This window comes from Gouania willdenowi, chromosome 17 (assembly GCF_900634775.1).
Source record: "Gouania willdenowi chromosome 17, fGouWil2.1, whole genome shotgun sequence".
Taxonomy (NCBI): domain Eukaryota; kingdom Metazoa; phylum Chordata; class Actinopteri; order Blenniiformes; family Gobiesocidae; genus Gouania; species Gouania willdenowi.
The window spans coordinates 16,027,734-16,047,738 of NC_041060.1; the positions used below are offsets into that span (position 1 = coordinate 16,027,734).

The 20,005-nt window shown below is 37.9% G+C and overlaps 2 protein-coding genes across 3 annotated transcripts in view; both read right to left on the reverse strand.

Moving 5' to 3' along the window:
- LOC114479308 (RNA-binding Raly-like protein) overlaps window positions 1-11,982 on the reverse strand; it is a 58,759-nt gene extending 46,777 nt beyond the window's left edge. The window contains exons 1-2 of one of the 2 annotated variants that reach the window (XM_028472920.1): window positions 11,969-11,982; window positions 10,904-10,975 (exon numbers count right to left, since the gene is read on the reverse strand). In XM_028472920.1, coding sequence (XP_028328721.1) covers window positions 10,904-10,926 — 23 coding nt within the window. In that variant the 5' untranslated portion in view covers window positions 10,927-10,975; window positions 11,969-11,982. Of the gene's footprint in view, window positions 1-10,897; window positions 10,976-11,968 lie in introns of those variants that run through there. The other variant, XM_028472919.1, reaches the window with a different exon arrangement.
- Window positions 11,983-13,982: 2,000 nt separating this feature from the next.
- Window positions 13,983-20,005, reverse strand: part of and2 (actinodin2) — a 56,653-nt gene continuing 50,630 nt past the window's right edge. Inside the window, exons 4-7 of the mRNA XM_028472717.1 lie at window positions 17,341-17,385; window positions 16,609-16,772; window positions 14,748-15,644; window positions 13,983-14,546 (exon numbers count right to left, since the gene is read on the reverse strand). Coding sequence (XP_028328518.1) covers window positions 14,151-14,546; window positions 14,748-15,644; window positions 16,609-16,772; window positions 17,341-17,385 — 1,502 coding nt within the window. The 3' untranslated portion in view covers window positions 13,983-14,150. The remainder of the gene's footprint in view (window positions 14,547-14,747; window positions 15,645-16,608; window positions 16,773-17,340; window positions 17,386-20,005) is intronic.

Genomic DNA, 20,005 nt, shown 5'->3' on the forward strand with positions numbered 1-20,005 from the left:
TCAGGCCCAGACGTGCTTCTGCGATGTGGCCGAGCAGGGGCTGTATTCTAGGCATGGCATAGGACACCTAATGCAACATTCATGGCAAAGAAAAATAATGAATTGCCCCCTGTGTCCACTCTTCAAGCACGAGTGCATTAGCAGCAGGAACTCACTACTCTCCAGCTGATTGATGCTAATAAATGCACTTCAGGGTTTTGCAAAAATGGAAAAGAAAAAGGGGAGGCTGAGTGCTTTTTATATGCAGACGCAATAAGCTTTGTTCTGGTAAAATGCAGCCAGTCCTACTCAAGGCCTTTTGAATAATATTCATTATAATGTTCTCTCACTTGCGGCTGGGAAAGAAAATTTGAGTGCTTGTGTTTTTTTTTTTCTCCTCTAGGTTTGTGTTTTTGTTTGGTTTTACTTTCAGCGCGTTTTCATTCTCATGCTTTGCATACGATGGCATTTCTCAGAAAGGAAAACACATTTGTGCGCCTGAGACTCATATAAACACAATTTGTGCTGCCTACTCAAAAGTAATGATCAGGCAAAAGGTCACTTACAGATACGATTTGTGTGCAAGTGAGTGAGTTTTATACGTGTGTTCATGCACCTGCTGGAGTGCATGTGACTGATGATAGCTAACCTTGTACTCTGTTGACATCTTTTGGGTATTATAATAAGAATTTGTGTTTATGTACGGCATATATTATGTTTGGATAAATGTTCTTATTTTATATATTGGCCTATATATTTATGTTTTCAAACCCCCTTAATATCGGTATCCGCCCTAAAATTCCCATATCGGCCGGCCTCCACTGAAAAAGTGTAATTAGTTTAGAATAATTTCTAAATACATGTTAATATTGTTGTATCTTTCCTCTAACAATCAGACTTAACAAATGATTTCCAAATGTCGATTTAGAGAATGGTAACAATAACTGCAAGAAAAAGTATTTCTACATCCCCTACTTTCTAATTCTGTCAACAGTCACCAATAGTTTAGCAGCACTGATTTGCTTGTAGAGCTAAATTAAGTTATGTGCTACCCTCGCGGTGTAATTCTTCCCATTAAAAGCTAATAAAAAAACATCCAGAAATCCAATGCTTATTCATCCACAGCTCAAGTATGTATATGTCAATGTACACCCATGTTTCCATTTTGGAAAATGTATGTAAGCAGAGTTTAGTTTTTGTTTTTTGTCAAACTAAAACCTCTGTAAAACAAATGACATACACTCTGATTTTATCTAATCAAAAGTCTTGTGGATGGCAGTTTTAACATTTTGAATAAATATTGACAATAAAATAAATAGAAGTTAAAGTTCAATTAATGCCAATAAAACTCGCTGCAAATTACCTCCAGAAAATTGATAGATATCAACTGTTATTAACAGTGTTATTGTAAGTATTTTATCATATGTGAAATGTCCTTTGAAGTTTAAAACCACAACACAATACACTAAAATTACCAAAATAAGAAAACTTAATGTTGATGTGGCCATAATACGCCACAGATGATCAGATAGTGATTAAATTGATCAAAGATTGACAATATTATGATATAGTGGGGGAGTCTTTATAACATATTACATAACAACTGGAAGTTTACAGGCCATAACTTAAAAACAGTCTGAGGAAGCATCACGATATGTTAACCAATAAAGATGTCAGACAAATACAGATCATTTTCAGTTTATATATGATCTATATCTAATTTTGTGTAGCATCCTTCACATTTTTGTATACCTTAAGTATTTGATTTAATTCTTCATTGTAAAAAGATTTATTGCTAATAAAAAAAATAGCAACAAATATTCTAATGCTATTTTTGTTTGAAGCAAGTACATTTTAAAGCAGGGATGGGCTACTGTTGTCACAGCGGGGCCACAAGAATGTGATTGTCTGAACCTCAACTTTCATGCAGAATAGTGACCAATCTGAGCATTAACACAGGAAAGAACAATTGCTTTTTGTTGTCTTTAGGTGTAGTTTTTTTTCCCCAAAGTTTTTAGTCATTTTGTGTATTTATGGAGTCATTTTGTGTATTTATCTGTCATTTTGGGAATTTCTGCTGGCATTTTGTGTATTTTACGACTAATTATATGTGTTTTTGTTATTTCTTGTGTGTTCAATCTGAGCCTTTTTGGATTTTTTCCAGTATTTTTGTCATTTTGGGTATTTTTTCAGTCGTTTTGTGTAATTCATTGTGTGTTTCTTTGGTGTCATTTTGTATATGTGTTGTTTATGTGAACATAAACATGGTTTTGTGTGTGTGATGTCCTTTTGTGTGTATTATGAGTCTTTTTTGTGTGACTTTGAAATCTTTTTTTGTGTTTTTGTTGTTTTGTGTATTTTTGTTGACATTCAGTGCATTTTTAGTGTGTTTTTTGGAGTTATTTTGAATATTATGCTGGGCTTCATATTACTTGCAATTTCTTGAATTTCAATTTTTGGTGGATCTGTCTTGGGGGCCGCACAGAATTGAACTGAGGGACGCATGTGGCCCCCGGGCCGCCAGTTGCCCGTGCCAGTTGTGTTATGTTGGCTTATTTTCTCACTATATCCTTGTCTTTGTGATTTTGTCAACGTGTTCATGTTGTATCATTTACTTTGATGAGCAAAAGTAACGAGCCACAAGCCTACATTCAAAGTAACAAAGTCAGCCTTTGTCATCATTGTTTAGTGTTTACCTTTGGAGCCGTCAGCTGACTGAGCAATGCCCCTCCCATGTTTCCAATTAAAAAAAAAAAAACATGCCTACTTTCATTTGAGTTGAGCTGCATTTGTCAATATAAATCAGACAGGACACAAAGACCAATCAATACAAACATTGGAAAGGAGCAACTATGCGGCCCCTAGAGACTCATTGCTGACAGGAGTCTATTACACCACAGTGGGAGTGGGCCTGTGAGGATTAAAAGGTTTAAAATTAGCAGCTCACCTGATAGAGAAACGTATGCGTTTAAATATTAAACCCATGTGGGTCTAAACCCACTGCACAAAGAAAGTTCTTATTACACACAGCAAGTGATAACGCTCGTTTGGATGTCTAAGTTTATAATTAATTAATTCGGTTATATTAATTGCTTTATCCTGTACAGCAGACATTGGCAACTGACGGCCCAGGGCCACATGCGGCTCTCTGTCTAATTCTGTGCAACCCCCATGACAAATCCACCAAAAATTGTAATTCAAGAAATTGAAAGTAATATATAGCCCGACTTAATACGCAAAACAACAGCAAAATGCACAGAATGTCAACAAAAATACACGAGGCAACAACAACAAAAATACACACAAAAAAAGACTCACAACACACACAAAAGGACAGCAGACACACGAAGCAACTGAAAAACGAAACTGAAAAAATACCCAAAAATGACAAAAATACTGGAAAAAATCCCAAAATTCACAGATAGACAATAAACAAAATGCAAACATAACACACAAGAAATAACAAAAACACATAATGACTCATAAAATACACAAAATGTCAGTAGAAATGCCCAAAAATGACAGATAAATACACAAAATGACTCCAAAAACACAAAAACTACACAAAAAAACTACACAAAAAGACAACAAACAACGACATGTGTTAATGCTCAGGTTCGCCGTTATTCTTAATACTGACATTAATGTTGATAAGGTGGCCCTCGGATCAGATAATCACATTTTTGTGGCCCCGCTGTGATAACAGTTGCCCATCCCTGATTGGCTGCTGATGCCCAGTCTGTAGGACAAACACAGAGACTCAGAATATCACATTCAATCACCCGTCAGTAATCTTTACAGAAGGATAAGTTCAATCAGGGTGACACTATATTTGGATTAAAAATCATTGGCTACTTGTCAAGTTATCCCTTTGTGGATTACTGTAGAGTTCCTCATTAATTCTACTAAAGAAAAACTTTGATGCTTGAACTCAGTTCCCAAGTTCAAACCCAAAGGCTAAACATTAGTTCTCTCTGGCAGTGATTTAAGATGTTCAAAACATTGTCAAAGCTTTTTTGTGCACATCAAAGCATCTTAACATTACTACTCTATTTTTTGAGTATGTTAATTAGTTCACTGCATTTCTCAAACAAATACAGGTATTGAGGCAAGTATGCCTTGCGATGGTTTGATGAATGAATGAATGACTCACTTTAAAAAGAGTTTTTCCAGACTTTTCGAAGAAATTTGACAAATAACCTCTTTGTAATAATCACATGTGCTTCATTCCCATGTCTCAGAGGCTATCCAAGATTTTAACACATTTTTCAAAACTTTTTAATGAGCCATGAGTGGGAGGCTCAAATTTTGCTTCTGGGGACCCCCAAGGATTCCCGTCATCCCCATTAGATCACAAATTAAAAATGTTCAATACACTTGGTTAAGATTAAGACTGAAGAGCATAGAACGAAGAAGAAATCGGACAACTGAAGAGAAGCTTTAAGAAGTAATGATTATACTTTCAAATTTGTCTTTTGAGTCTCATTTTATTTGAGCTTATCTATTATATAATTCGAACCAGCTCTGGAGTGAAATTTTCTGTCTGTGCTCGTGTCAGATCATTTAGGTTTTAGTGTTAGCTGAAGTCAGTGCCATGAGGCAGCCCACAGAGACATGCGAGTCCTTGGCTTCACGTCAAGCACTGGATCTATCCAACTGTATATTATAAAGTCTTTCTCCATGTTGGGGTTCCAACAGTTACTGACCTATTTGGACTCACAGTGATAGCAGAGGAGATAATGCTTTGACAACAGTGGGAAATATTTATATTTTCAGCAGATTGCTACCAGAGCAGGTACAGCCTGGGAATGAGACAACGCCAGTGGTAATTTCACATCTGAAACATCTGTATCAGTTCGTGTATAGTTGTGCAATTTCTCTTTCCCAAATCTAGTCATCATAGCCGATGCTGATTATCAAATATCAACAGAATAAAAGCAGTCAGGTTTGTGGGGGTGTATTTCAGAAAGGAGTCTATCCATAAACTCTGGGCCAACTCCGAGTATCCGATTACATTACAGCTGGCATGAAGAAGGTCAATCAACTCTGAGTATGTAAACCTTGGGTTACTTAGGTGCCATCATCAATGGAGCAAAGACAACACAAACTACCATAGCAACAAGAAAAATAAATTTAAATGTTGAGCTTTAAAGGTAGGGTAGGTGATTTTCTCCAGATACACTTTTTAGGTTTTTGGTTGAAATTTTCTTTATGTCCTGACATAAATTAAAATCTTATGGGCTTTGAAAAGGGAACAAAGACAATCTGTCATTACTCGCAACTGTAAACCTGTAAAAACTTCGACCAATGAAAAAATACAGTTCGTTTTATTTAAACCAATTTCGTCTCAACAAAAAAAAAAAAAAAAACACCAATGGAGATTTTTTGGGGGGTTTGCTATCGTTTTAATCTTTTAAATTTGCTCTTTTTGTTAAAGTTATTTGGAACCTAGTGATAACATCTGGAGTTTTTCTTTAGCTGACATATTATTTTGGTCATGATTTCAGGAAAATTAGTGTTGGCTGTCATAGTAATGACTATTCCGTATTTTTTGTAGCCCTAGTGTGATATTCTTTATTATCCCAGCTATAAATATTTTTTTATTATTTATTACCTTTATCTATATGGATAGTTCCATGGAAGCAATGAAATCTAATTTCGAAGCGAGACCTGTATTAGACAAATACATTCATAATTTAAATCATATGACATTCAAGAGTTACAGAAGAGAGATCTAAGATATCTACTTCAAAATGTAATCTCTCTTTCCTTATCCCAATTCGGATATTTCTTGAAAATTTCATCAAAATATACCCATTACTTTTTGAGACAAACAAACAAATAAATACATAAATAAATATTCAAATATGAATTGTATTAATCAATTTATTTATATATATATATATATATATATACTAAACATTGCTGGCAAAAACATAACTTTCTTGGCAGAGGTTAAAACAGGAACAGATTGACAGTGAATTTTAAGAGATAATGTTTTTTCCCGAAACCAGAACAGTTGAGAATCACTGCACTAAACACTTCTATCTTGTATCTTGCATCTTTGTGGGGATTTTGCATGTTTTCACTGAGGAAAGTTTTCTTTCTTTCTTAAGACCCAATCTAAGATTTGTCATATTTCATGCAGTACATATTTCTCTATTCCTTCACTTTCAAGATAGTAGTTATGAGTAGTTATGGCCAACATGCAGAAACCATCTTGATGGCCCAATGAAACAGAGAAATAGACTAATGACAAAAATGTGTTGCTTTCACAGACAAAGGATATGCCAATGTGGCTTCACCCGCTTTTACTCTACCAATCAGGTTTGAACGTTTTTAAAGCAATATCGAGATGGTTTTTTTTGTTGCCATTTTTCAGGATAAATAGGTTTTTTTTTATTTCTTGTTATCTTTACACTGGACAGAAAATGCAAGCTATGCTTTCTCTTTAAAGCAAGACTGTGTTTGAAGTTATAAAAGGCAAGCAGCTTTGAGAGGATGCTGAGGAAGACATGGAGTAACTTGTTTGTGACTATGTTCAGCATAAACGGGCAGTCTACTTGACAGCAGTCTCGAGTATTTGGGTCAGTGAGACTTGGATCCTTTTTCAAGTCTGATTCTATCCAACATCAAGAAAGCAACAACTAAAGATGTAAGTGTGAGAGATTCCTATGAGGGTGGATGTTGTGGGTATTAGAGAAAATACGCAGTTACATAGTATACATCAGTGGTTCTCAAACTTTTTTGGTTCAAATACACTCTCTCTCATTTCTGAATTTCAGTACCCCCTTTGTCCGACTACAACATTTTGCTGAGAATACTATGAAAACAACAACTATAGAGCATAATAATGGAATGGATGAGTGATACACACATTTTAAATAGTATTTAGTGGCTCCTAAAAAACTTAATTTCTGTAGTTTTTATAATTTCCAGTTATCTAACCCCCTGGTGTGGGACCAAGACTGATCTTTGTATTTTCAGTTCAAGTTCTAATCAATATCCTTTTGATCATCATTATCATTTTTAACTAAAAATAAACAGTAGAAAACCCCATAATTTTAATGCTTCCATTTGTTAATTTTCCACTCTCTCTCTCTCTCTCAAGTACCCCCTACCATCTCATACTCTTAGGGGTACATGTACCCCCATTTGAGATACACTGGTGTACATGGTCATGGTCAGATTGAAGCACTTAGTTTTTTTTTTATTTATGTTTAAAAAGAAGCTCCAATGGCTCTGCTACATTCAATGTTATACATAGGACACATGTTTTTCCATTTGCCCATGTTATTATTTAAAAGGGCTTCAGTCAATAACGAGTATACAGACGTCAGTAAGCTTTGCTCCGTGATCTCCGTAGGTGATATTCCCATCAGTCTTTGAAGCAGCGTGTGCTGAGTCCTCAATGAGCCTCACTCAGTCAGCACAAACCTTGCTAGCGCTGACAACCTGCAGTGACAACTCTAAAAGCAGCTGGGTCTTCCTTCTGCTCTCCATGACTTAGCAGAAAACAGTTTGCAAAGACAAGAAAACCAGCTGAAGCTCCAGTTCACAAAGCCCGCTGCTGCTGCTGCTGTGCCTGAAACTGAAATCCATTGGTTTGGAAAGGTTGCTAATAGATCCTTTATTTTTACTGTGCAGTTAGTAAAAGTATATTCATCATATTGCTATATTTATCTGGTTAATATATATTTTTTTTTAAAGGGCACATATTATGCCATCTTTCACCCATCTCCATTTGTTCTAAGAACCACAACAACACAGTATTTGAAGTTTATTTTCCAAACCCCGCCTGTTTTTTAGAGTTTTAACCCTCTGAAAATTCACTTTCTGACCAATTCTAAAACCGGGCTGTTTGAGTGGGCGTGTCTATAGGCACAGACTGCACACAACCTGATCACTAGCGACTGCTTTTGCTATTCACACACTCTTGTTATTGTTTTAGCCAAAAAACCTGCACATTACAGTAAAACACATGAATATTTAAAGCCAAACTAAGTAACTTTCTCACCTTAATAAATCCTTCTCGTAGTCCCTGAGAGGGTAATACAAGTGTTTATAGGGTGACTGGGGATCTTTCATCTCTCCCTGCTGTCTCTGGCCAGAAAACCGTACTTGCAACAGACGTACTGCTTTACGGCAGCCCAATACAAACTAATGCTAGATTATGACCAGCCCCGTGGCTGCACACGATTGTCTACAAATTCACTTTTCTCAAACTTATATCATGGCCAGCAAAAAAAGGCAGAGAAGACCTTTGTCTGAGGAACGGAGCAACGCCATGCAGTGACAACTCAGCAGCAACACACAACAAACACACACACTGTTGTCGCAGCAACAGGCACTTACACACACAACCCAGCGCACCATCAGGCAGCACACACACAAATATCCATCCATCCATCCATTTTCAGAGTCGCTTTGTCAGCAAACAAACACATCACACACATTTCCACACTCCCTTCCATATTACTCCCGCGTCATTCATTTATTTTACTTTTCTCTCTTCATCATGCTGTTCACATGGTCACATGGGACTATATGTGTCACTGTTGTATTAGGATTTCTCAGTGATCGGTTGCTACCGTCTTGGGAGAGCAAAGGTGCACATGTAGCTGTGGGGTGGGGCAGGCGGCGGAGTTTTTACTACAGTGACATAACCAATAGGGACCTTTAGGGGGAGTGCAAGTTACTTAATTCTGCTTAAAGTGGCTTTAACCTAACCCTAAGACGCTACATATGTGTACTTTGGTAACCGTACCAATAGCACCCGGGGTTGTCTGTATGGCAACTGTACAAATAGACACTTTCTTAAATAATTGTATTTCTAATTAATATTTGATTTTGACACGCAAAAGGAATGTTCCAGCATTTAAATATGCAAGAGTGCACATAGTTCAATCAAAATAATATAGTGCCCCAAAAAAAGATGTGTTTTAAAGCTCACCTCTGAAGAATGGCTTTCCCTCATTTCACCTTCTCTCCCTCTCCTTTCTTTCCTTGCGTTTTTGGCCTGGTTTCCCTTTCTTGAGGAAAGACAGGTTCCTGCTGCTGTCTTTCTCCCGCTTCTTGTCACATCATCCATAGTTCAACACAACCTGCCACAGCACTGCAGCAGAAGCACATGTGGGTTGTACAATTTGCACTGTTTTAAAGGGGGTGGTAGCTAGGGCCCTGATGCAGCATCAATAATTGTTTTTAGTGCAAAACTGTGCTCAACAACCAGCCTATTTTCAAACAGGGCCTTTTCATTCCAATATAAATAATTAAAAAATCTATCAAATGTATTTTCATACATATTTAGTCCAATGCCCACATTAGCATGTGACATTCAAACAGTTAAACCTGTCATGGATGTGAGGTGTGGGAGCTGGTGGAGGAACTAAAAACTACTTACGAAGAAAAACAAAGGAATAAACTGAGAAAGAGGACACGACAAGAAACATCAAAAACAATCCACCAGTCACCACTGGCACACATTACCTAGCAGAGTAATCAGGGAATAAAAACACAGCGGGGAAACAGGATGAAGTGTTCATTCTCTCTACATTTACAAACTGACAAGACAGACACACAAAACAAAAACCAAGAACATAAGAAGTCAGGTACTAAAAAAAAACTAAACAAAACCCCTACAGAAAAAAACAAATCAATCAACATCACTGTAAGCAGGACACAACACAAGTACTAACATCCCCTCTAAGTAGACCGCTTTCTGCCCCAAATACAATACATTGTGTATTGCCCACTCTTCAAGGACAAAAGGCTGTGGAAATAAAAATTCCATCAGACAAGACGATGTATCTTTTTTTTTTTAAGCTTATAAATACAGTATATAACTTAAGTAGATATTCTCACCCCAAACTGCACAGCTGCCATTTTAAGTTTTAAAAATTAATTTACATTTTATCAAGAAACAAGTGCACTTTGAGAGCGCAAACCTCCGCCAAGTGCCAAAAATTGTCTTTGTCAGATATTGGCAGTTATCTGTGATCCTGATCAATGATCCAAATCTGTCAACATAACCATTTGGATGAAATTCAGTGCGGAAATTGAGAAACCAACCCGACGGAGTCAATTTTGAAATTTCCCTAATGATGAGAGATAGAAATGTTTCCATTTTTTTTTTATCCAGAATCCATGCATTGATCCGGATCCCCTCCCAGATTTGATGGACTCTTCAATGGCGTAAGGTCCATCTTCAAGTAATCCTGCTAACAGACAGGCAAACAATTACCTATACGTCCTTAGCGAAGATAGCAATAGCATGAGGTGCTATTACTTTATTGTTACTGTATGTAAATCAATCACTAAAATTATTGATGAAGGAACTAGATTGAAGGAACGGAGCCAAAACTGTTAAATAGCAGATATGGACAGTCTCTGTAGGTTTTCTGATTTCATGAAAAAGTTTCACAGAAACTTCTCTGGGCAAAATTACTAAAGCGCAAAATTATTTGCAATGAAGCATTAGATTTATTATATATTCAAAAACACACTCAAGTGTTCCTGCACAGTGGAATAATACAGAGCTCAAACAGGGTTCACTGTAATGAGTCATTTCATTATTGCCTCACACGGAAAAAAGAAATGCCACAAACGCTGGTGAAAAGGGCTTTATTCAGGCTGCTTCACCTCACACATATGATCTATCTGTCTGTCCATCCATCTATCTACCTGGGCACTTGAATTTCTCCCCCTGGGGATGAATAAAGTATCAACCTCGCTTTTATTGATATCACAATGTTACGTAAAAAACCCTCTGCCATTATTTTGCACAGAGACGTGATATTGTTTTGAAATATTTTTGCTTCTGCTGCTCACAAGAATTTAATCTTCTCTCCAACGAGACAATTGAATTTACACACTGACAGCTAATACACTTGAATTGTATATTGTATAAATACTGTACCTGTACCATAAATGAAGGTCTTCTTTCATCAGGCAGAGTGAGTGAATTCACTGAATGTTTTACAGCAACAGCCATCACCTGTGAAGTCAGACAAAATGAATCAGTAAACGTATAGCACACAGGTACACGTGTGCCATGACTATTTATAAAGTATCAGTGATCAAAATCTGTATTTTATCCTTATTTTCACTGTAATAATTTCCCCCTGGGATAAATAAAGTACTTCTGGATAACTGACAAAGACCTAGGATAAAGGTTACTATGGTAGCATTCTAAGGTGTTTTCCTTGTTCAGCTGGGAGGCATGTGTGGATCTGTAAGATGGCTATTGATGGCATCCAAATGGTACGTCGACCAGCATTTTCAAAGTCTGATTTTTGTCCAAACATAAATGGACATTATATGAGTTTCAAGACTAAAAGTTGATAAAATGTAGGTAAATCACCATGAAGACATGTCTTACACAAATGAGAACAATTTGAGCCCATTTTTGTAACTTTGCACATTTTAACCTATTGTCACCACTTTTTTCTGACATTTTTTTTTTTTTCCTTTTTGGAACATTACTCCCATATCTGTCACTTCTCCATCAAATTCTAATGCCTTTTCCCCATTTTTTACTTAAAAGACAAGTTCAACAACCTTTTCACTACTTTTCTCAGATTGCATATTTTGAGCCATTATTGTCACTTTTAACCTCTTTTCACCATATTTCATGCTTATTTTTTTATTCCAATTTAACCACATTCACGATCTGTCATGTCCATGTCCATAATGGTTCCCACTTTTAAACCAATATTGACACTTTGAACCCTTTTCCACTGTGTTTCCACTTTTCCTGTCCGTTTTCGGCCACTCTAATTTGCTACTTTTCACCAATCTCTGTGGTTTATAAAATCCCAGTTCACCATCTTTTCCACCAATTTTATTTCTAATTAAAACAAAGATTTACATCTTTATTCACTGTGATGGCCACAACCACACAGTGAATTTAAGCTGCACACTCATCATATTGTTTATTTGTATTTCAATTAATTTATGTTAAACCTGACTTTCTTCGTCTTTGACTTACCTGTGTAATGTCTTCCTGGTCTGGCTGAAGATGGTGGAGAGGGGCGGGGCTGAGTTTTATATTGAGGTCCACGCCCACCGGACCAGACCAAGCTTATTGACTTCATGGGGGGAATTGGGAGTTCTTTATGTTAGTATCATTTAGTTAGTGTCTATTATGTTCTCCCCTGTGTGTGTGTGTGTTTGTGTTTTGATGGACCGATCATCTAATACAGTGTTTCCCAACCGTTTTTTGTCCAATACACCCCTTATCTTTTCTGTCTTAAGGCGAGTACCCCTTTATTTAGTTAATTTGTCTCAAAAGGCTAGTCTGAAACTCGTATTTTTCTGAGGTCACCTTTTTTTATGTATTTTAAAGAGTTGTGCCACAGTGTATTATCGATAGATAAGGAAAATGTCTGTGAGCAAGCGTAAATTTGTCTTGTAATATTAGAAAAATAAATATACCAATGTTTCTGTGTACCCTCTGAGGTATGTTGATGTACCCCTAAGGGTACACGTATCCCTGGTTGGGAACCACTGATCTAATAAATAAGTCTCCCCTTGTCTGATAGTTGTGTTATTATCACCATGCTTTGTTCAGGTTTCTTTTTTGGGGAAAATAAAAGCCACATTTTTTTTAAACTTCAAACCTGTTTCCTTTTCCTTCGCTGCTTGGTCCACGACAATGACTACATACTATGGAACAAATAATAATAAACTTCCTGGATAACAGTGGATATTTATCAGATAAATAAATACAAGTGCTTATCAGAGATTCATAGAACGATGCTGACTTTATGAATGGGCCGCAAAAAGTTCTCCCCTTTCTTCCCCCTTATAGATGACCCTGTCTCCACATGACTGTTCTTCAATGTTCATGTCTGTGTTCAACCACCTTCAGGTACAGTGGGGGTCCATGGTCTCTGGCACTTTTATTTTGGTAAAAAGGTTGAAAACCACTGCGGTGTGTTGTGGATCGCTTTACATGCAATAACCCTTTTGAGATAGATTTAGACTGTGCTCTTGATATGAGTGCTATTGTGCTCAGCTTTCAAAGTTTCATATTACATTGTAGCTACAATAAAAGTTTAAAGTGTTTTCACTGAAATAGCCTCCGTTTTCCACCCATGAAACACTTTACACTATTTTTTTTTTCTTTTCATGTATTTTTCTGAAAGAGTCCTAGCGTGTTTTTATCAGATAATTATATGTGATATTGTAGAAGCTCAGTAGCTGATAATGACCTGTTATTACTTTGATTTTGTTTAAAGAGATTCTGGATCATCAATCAATCAATAAATACATTTATAGAGATCACTTTTATTTCGAGAGCTACAAGTCAATTTAAACTACATCTTAGCACACCATAGTGAACTAATTCATCATATAAAGCAAAAATGTGAACTTTATCAGTACTCTGCTATCATGGTGATGTATAATGAAAATATGGTAAATACTTCTGTGTATCTGAAATAAAGTGTGCAGATTTAGCACCTGTATAGGCCCAAGCTTCTAGTGCAAACAGGTGAAAGCTTGAGGTATGGTGTGAGCTGGTACACACTAAAACAATAAGGACATTCAGAGAATAAACTCACGCTGTTGTGGTTATGAACAAGCTTTATCTGATTGTAAAAGACTGTCCTTGAAAGACTTTTTGTCTGTTTGTAAAGCAGGTGTTGTTGTGGCCCAGGTGGTTCAGCCTTGAAAAATGAAATGAAAAGTTGTTTTTCTGTCATCTAGAACTTTATAAAAACCTTTCAGAGGAAGCATTGTGAGGCTTACATAAAATTGTGGGGAAAACAACATTAAATACACGTGCGATGAAAAATAATGTACAATAGAGACACAAATGTCCACAAACTCTATATCTACGTAAATGTATCCTAGCACAGATCAATACATAATGCTCCTTTCTACAAACGTACACATGAAGTGTAACCACAAGTTTACATACTGGTATATTAGTTTCGAGCATTTATTTATTTCCTCCTTTATTAAAAAAACTGGTTACAAATAACCTTCAGGTTGCTACGGAAAGTCTGATATTCTATTTAAAAAGATGCATTTTTTTTTTTTTATGATTTATTTTTTTCTAAGTGATGGTGGAGGTCTCTTAATTCCAGAAAGATCAAGAACTGTACGGTGAGCTCCATTTTCTATTTTCACCAGCTTCATCACCTGTTTAACGTCATCTTTGACTATTAATGCTTTTTCATGACACCCCTGAGAAAATCATCAAAGCGTGGGGCGGGGGCTTCCTCGGCAGGTTCATCAGCAGCCGTCTCTTTGACTACAGCGGGATCCTCAGCAACAGCTCTCTCAGCGCGGCGCAGGCGGCAGTTGTAGTCGTATTCTGGGTCACAGTCGGGGTCGGGCAGGATTAGGCCATCTTTGACGAGGTTGGCTGGCCCGACATTGGGAGCTGAAGCAAACTTTCCGCAGTTGGGGTCAAATGGATGGCAGAAGGGCTTGGTTGGAGCGCTGAGGTCCGCTTTGGCCTTGGTGTTGGTCTCGAGCGGTTGGCAGTCTTTGTCATAGTGCATATAGCAGTCGTACCCCTCCTTGGTCTTCCCAGGGACTCCCAGCTTGTAGCGAACCTGATTGATTGATTTGGTTGATATGTGATTTTTTTTGTTTTTGTTTATAAAAAAAAGATGCAAAGCAGATCGAAGACAGCCAGTAACATTTTCATTTTACTACAACATTAGAACTTCCAAACATTAAGACAAAAACACTTATAAGTAGGATTATATTATATTAGTCAAAAGACATTAAAACCTACTACTGTGATCTCAGACCTGGTTCTTGGGGATCGTCGGAGCAGACCTGCGCAGGGCAGCGGCGGCTGCTAGTACGCAGTATGGGTCAGTGAGAGGGTCGCAGGACAGTGGAGCAACAGGACGTGCAGGCTCGTCGCCGGCCGGGTACTCCAGGACGGGCTTGGTGAGGCCGGACAGCTTGGCGGCAGTGAGGGGATTGCAGCCTGCATCAAAGAGAGGATTGCAGCTCTGCTCTTTAGGGGCCACGTCTGCAGCCAGAGGAGCTGGAGCGGCCACACTGCTCACACACAATGGATCCACCGCTGGGTCACAGCTGGGATACAGCAGGTGGTAGAAGCCAGTGGGGGCCTTCTGTACCAGAAGGGGCATGCAGTAGGGGTCCTTAGGGTCACACTTCAGGGCGGCATATGATGGAGCAGGACCAGGAGCGGGACGGTAACCGTACGCTGCTCTCAGGTGATACTGCAGACACTCCACATCTTCAGGGTTGCAGATTCTCAGCAATTCGGTCCTCTGCTCAGCACCAAGGAAGGGCTCCAGGACAGGAGCGTAATGGTAGAAACCAGTCGGGCTCTTCAGGGGCATTGGAAGCAGTGGAGTGAGGATGGGAGCTGGTACCTTGACTGGGGCGGGCTGAGGCTCTGGCGCTGCTGCCTGGTGGAAGTAGGGGTAGAGGCAATAGGGGTCAATGTAAGGGTTGCACATCCTCACAGCAGCAGACTTGATGGCAGCGGGCATGACTACAGCTGCCTTTGGTTTGCTGGTGGACTCAGCAATGCACTCGGGATCATCAGAATTGGCACAAGACTTATATATTTCACTGAGGTGGTTGAGATAGTGATTAAAGGTGGGCCCTTCTTCTGACCGGTGCTTGTTCTGGAGGTAGGCCATGTACAGGCGGTCCAGGTCCTCAACCTGAAGATCAATGGGAAAGCAGGACATGACTAGATATACAAATACTCAGGCTGCTCACCCCATGGATGACGACACAGGGTTAAGTAAAGGTGTTAGGAGACTTCCTACCAGGGTACAAGGAACAAAAGTTAAACAAAAAGAATGTCACATTGAGAATGGTTGCTCACACTCTCCTACCACTCCGCAATCAACATTAATCCAAAATAAGTATGATTTTATGAAATTGTTACATTTATGCAAGACATAGACCTACATAACGTTGTAGGCATACAAATGTACAACAGCACACAGCGTTACTAGATGAATGTTGAATAAAACCTAATGTGGCTAAAAATGTCTCTGATCCCTTTTTTACAGAGTGCTCTGTTTTCAGTCGAGAGTTTCCGTGAGCGCTTGGACGAGAGTCTCCCTTTAAATGTTGTCACCACAAGGAATTGTGGGGCAGCATTATCTCATCTCCTTTGGTAAAGGATGCATCAGTGTTTCTTAGGCTAAAGGGGGTTATAAAGGAAGCATTGAGCCTCCTTTCTTAAGCATTTAGAGAATTTGAACGCTGCCACTTCAACACTTTTGGGGGTTAAGGAAAAGTGGATAGGAAAGGAGATAGGAGGGACTATTCGGGCGCACCTTCACATTAACAAAACATGGATGGAAAATATCTTCAGTTATCTACATTTATACAAGCACAAAACTTCATGAAGGCCCTAATGAACTGAACTCTCATGGTATCAGGTCCAAGCAAACATCTGTGCATATGCTGAGCTTCAGCTGAAGAACTCAAGATGAATGGATGTTCTATTCTTTGTTGCTTGTTTTTCAACATAATAAAGGAAAAAAAATCATTGAACATCTTTAGTCATGATCGATATACGTAATGATGTACGTAATGATGTACATAATGATGTACATAATGGGAACTGTTAAAATTGTTACAGAGAAAACAACATGAGGAACATCTACTCACTCCTTCCTGGTTGTGAGAGTCCATAAAATGTTTGTACCATCCCCAGAAGTCAGGCAGCCGTTTGAACTGGGGCACAGATACATAGGCGAGGTTCCTTCTGTTGCGGACCAACGTCTTCAAGTTGGACATGACCTCTGCTTTGACATCATCAGACCCAGGAGCAACTGAAATAGAAAGAAGACTAACATGAAGTTCCCAAAGCCACAGTTCAAAATAAAATCCAGACATCGATCGATTGATGTTGAAGAATTTTCTTTAGATAAACAAAGCAAAAACCGTAAATATCATCTTTGATGCAAAGGCACACTGCGACCCATATGGTTCCAGTAACAATAAGTTTAAAAAATATGGTCTTTATTATAACATTGATGTGAATAAATCAAAGCCTAGGCTTCTTATCCTCTGGGGACCAAGATAAGCTCATCTGTAATTTTGACAATGGTGGACTGTAATTGCTTGTTTTGGAAGAATTTTTTACTCTAAATGTGGTTTAAAAAAAGTTTTTGATCATGTCACTTCCTGAACTCTGTAGTGTCTCCCAGTCCAACTCAGAGCCTGGTTTATAATATTACTCGTGATTTATTTATTACAGTAATCCATCTATATACTGTATTTTCTAATCCAGTTGTTAAAAAAATTAGAAAAATAAAAAAAAATAACTGGAGAATTGTGGAAAATGTATTTTAATGTAAAATCAATACTGAAGTCAGTATTAAATTCAGACATCCTCACCTTCCTCCTGTTTGTGCTGCTCCACTGGAACCGCTCCCAGAAACTCTGTAAAACATCCACAAAGAGCAACATGAAACACAGCTGGGACATTTGCTGACTGCGTCCAGATGTTGCTACTTTCTTCTCCACGTCAGGGGGAAAATGCTGACCCGCTAACAAGCCTCTGGGTGAAACTCGGCAGGTGCCAAAGCTCTGGCGCCGCTGCATAGGTGCCATCCTGCACATTAAATGTCTGCATAAAACCTCACCAGAAACAAACCCCTCCTTCTGTCAGACCCCCCGCCAGCTGCACCTCTGAGCTTTAAAGCATACAGGCAGGATTTGTGTTACAACCTACGAGGAACCCCCTTCAAAGTTAACCTGTAAAACTACAAAGAGTGGGGCGCCGCCCTCACACAAAACTAATAACTGATGCACAGTAAAAAAAAAAGAAAAAAAAAGAAAGGCTGTTTAGGAAGGAGTGAACGTCTGAGTGTCTTCAGCTGCTCTAAAACTTTCCAGCTGGTTTATATGAGAGAAGACAGTCAAAGTAAGCTGATTATGACTGAAACCTTAGCTTCTGTTGCCTATAAATGTGGAAAATCTCAGAGGAGAGGAAGGATAGCTAAACCTTTATGAGTTCTAGCTGCATCAACATCTTCAACTAGGGTTGGGCAAAAAATTGATTTACTCGATTAATCAAATTTGTAGATAAAAACGATTTTTATTTTGCAAATTCGAGTATGAAAATTATACTGTCAATACATTATTTTTTTATTTTTTTTCCCACCACAGTTTTTTCGGACTTTTTCGCGTTCCGATGTGAGCCAGCCCCCTCTTTACTCTTTGAGCAGACATGTTTAATTTTTTTATTCGCACTATGCTGAGATGCAAAGGGAAGAGTTTCATATTTTTTAATTGCAATGTTATATGTTATAAAATAATTTCTTAATCCGGAAATTGAAGCTACTGTGGTGTTGCTGTTGCACTTTTGTTTAAACCTGGGTTAAAGCTTGAAATTGTTGAACGACAGAGCCTCATTTACTTTTTATTTTGGGATTGTTCTATGCATTTTAACTCTTGAGAACAATCACTGCAATAAAGTTGCACTTTTGACAACATATCTGATGTCATTTTTAAGTGCATTAGAAAAATAAAAAATCGAATCGAATCTCGAATTTAAAAAAAAAAATCAGATATTGTTTTTTTTAGGCAAAATCGCTCAGCCATTTGTTCAACTTACTTACTTACTTCTACACAACATTTTAAGTGTTAAACTCAGAGGTAAATCCCTAAACTATTATTCTCTGGACTGAACTACTCGGTCTGCTTTAATTTAATGTGATATAACCAAAATGCAATTAAAGTGAACCTGAAAGAAAACAAGTAGACCTGAGCTTAGAAACATTTGAGTTCATTACTGTCAGGGTCTGTTTGGTTTTTGTTTGTGTATCCCACCAAACACTCAACTTCCTTTAGACGTTTTTTTTTGGGCTAAATTTCGATTTAGCCCAAAAATAGTCATTGAAATTGAGGTTTTTTTAGAGTCAAAATTGGTCCAAATTTAACCCCAATATAGTCGTTGAAATGTACTTGCTATTGGACAGTCCAACTACTGTACGTCCAAATGTTTCCCCAATACAGTTGCTGAAATTGGGATGTTATTGGACCGTCCAACTTGGTCCAGATTTAGTACATTTGGTCCACGTGTGGCCCAAAAACAGTCAATGGAAATAGGACTTCTCATTTGGTGTAAGTAGCTGAACAATTTGAAGCCTTTACAAAAAAAGAAGAAAAGATATTGTAACAACTTCAAACATAACAGCCCACAAACGTAAACCAAAAACACAAGTCTGATCCTGGTACTTTTGACTACAAAGGTTCCCACAATTAGGTATTACATATTGAGAAGGTAAGATCCAACACTTTTAATGAATTAATTAATAAAATTCATCTTGAGTGCTACAATCATAAAACAACGGCTTTTCACCTTTCACTTTTCAACCATATTTCGACATTGTTTAGACGTATGACAAAGACGTCTTTTCACTGGCTTTTCAACCATATTTTGCTGGGTGAGATAGCCCTTGTGGTCCTTTTAGTTTGTTTAATTTGGTGTAGTTTTAGCTTCTAGCTCATGTTTTTGTTCACTTTTCATGCGTCAGGTATCGTGTTTCCACCTCCACGTCTCATCAGTGCATGTGCTGTTGAGTGATTAGCTCTCTTCTGTTTGACACTCAGGTGTGCTGCAGTCCCTCCCTCACTATTTAGCTGAGTGCTTGGACACTACTAGATTTATGTCTATGATACCCTCCATGTGTGCTGCAGTGATTCTCCCCCTGCTCCCAGTTTCCTCACTCCTGTCCTTATTTTTGTATTTTGTGTTTTTTGGGCCTTACTTAATAAATCATTTTATTTTGAAAGATACTCCAGCGTCCTGCCTCTGTCTTTCTCTGTGTTTGGGTCCTCGACCACTGCACCCATCATTCCTGACACATTACAGATTGTGGATACAAACAAATGTGTCATAAAGTTTCTTTGTAATTTTTCTGAGCTAAAGTTTTTCTTAAAGTTGATTATACTGCAGGGAAAATTCATCTCTAAATATAATTTTGCTGTGTTTACTAGAGCTGTAACTAACATCTAAATGTGATTAAAACTAGTGTTAACCACAAATGGCTCAGTT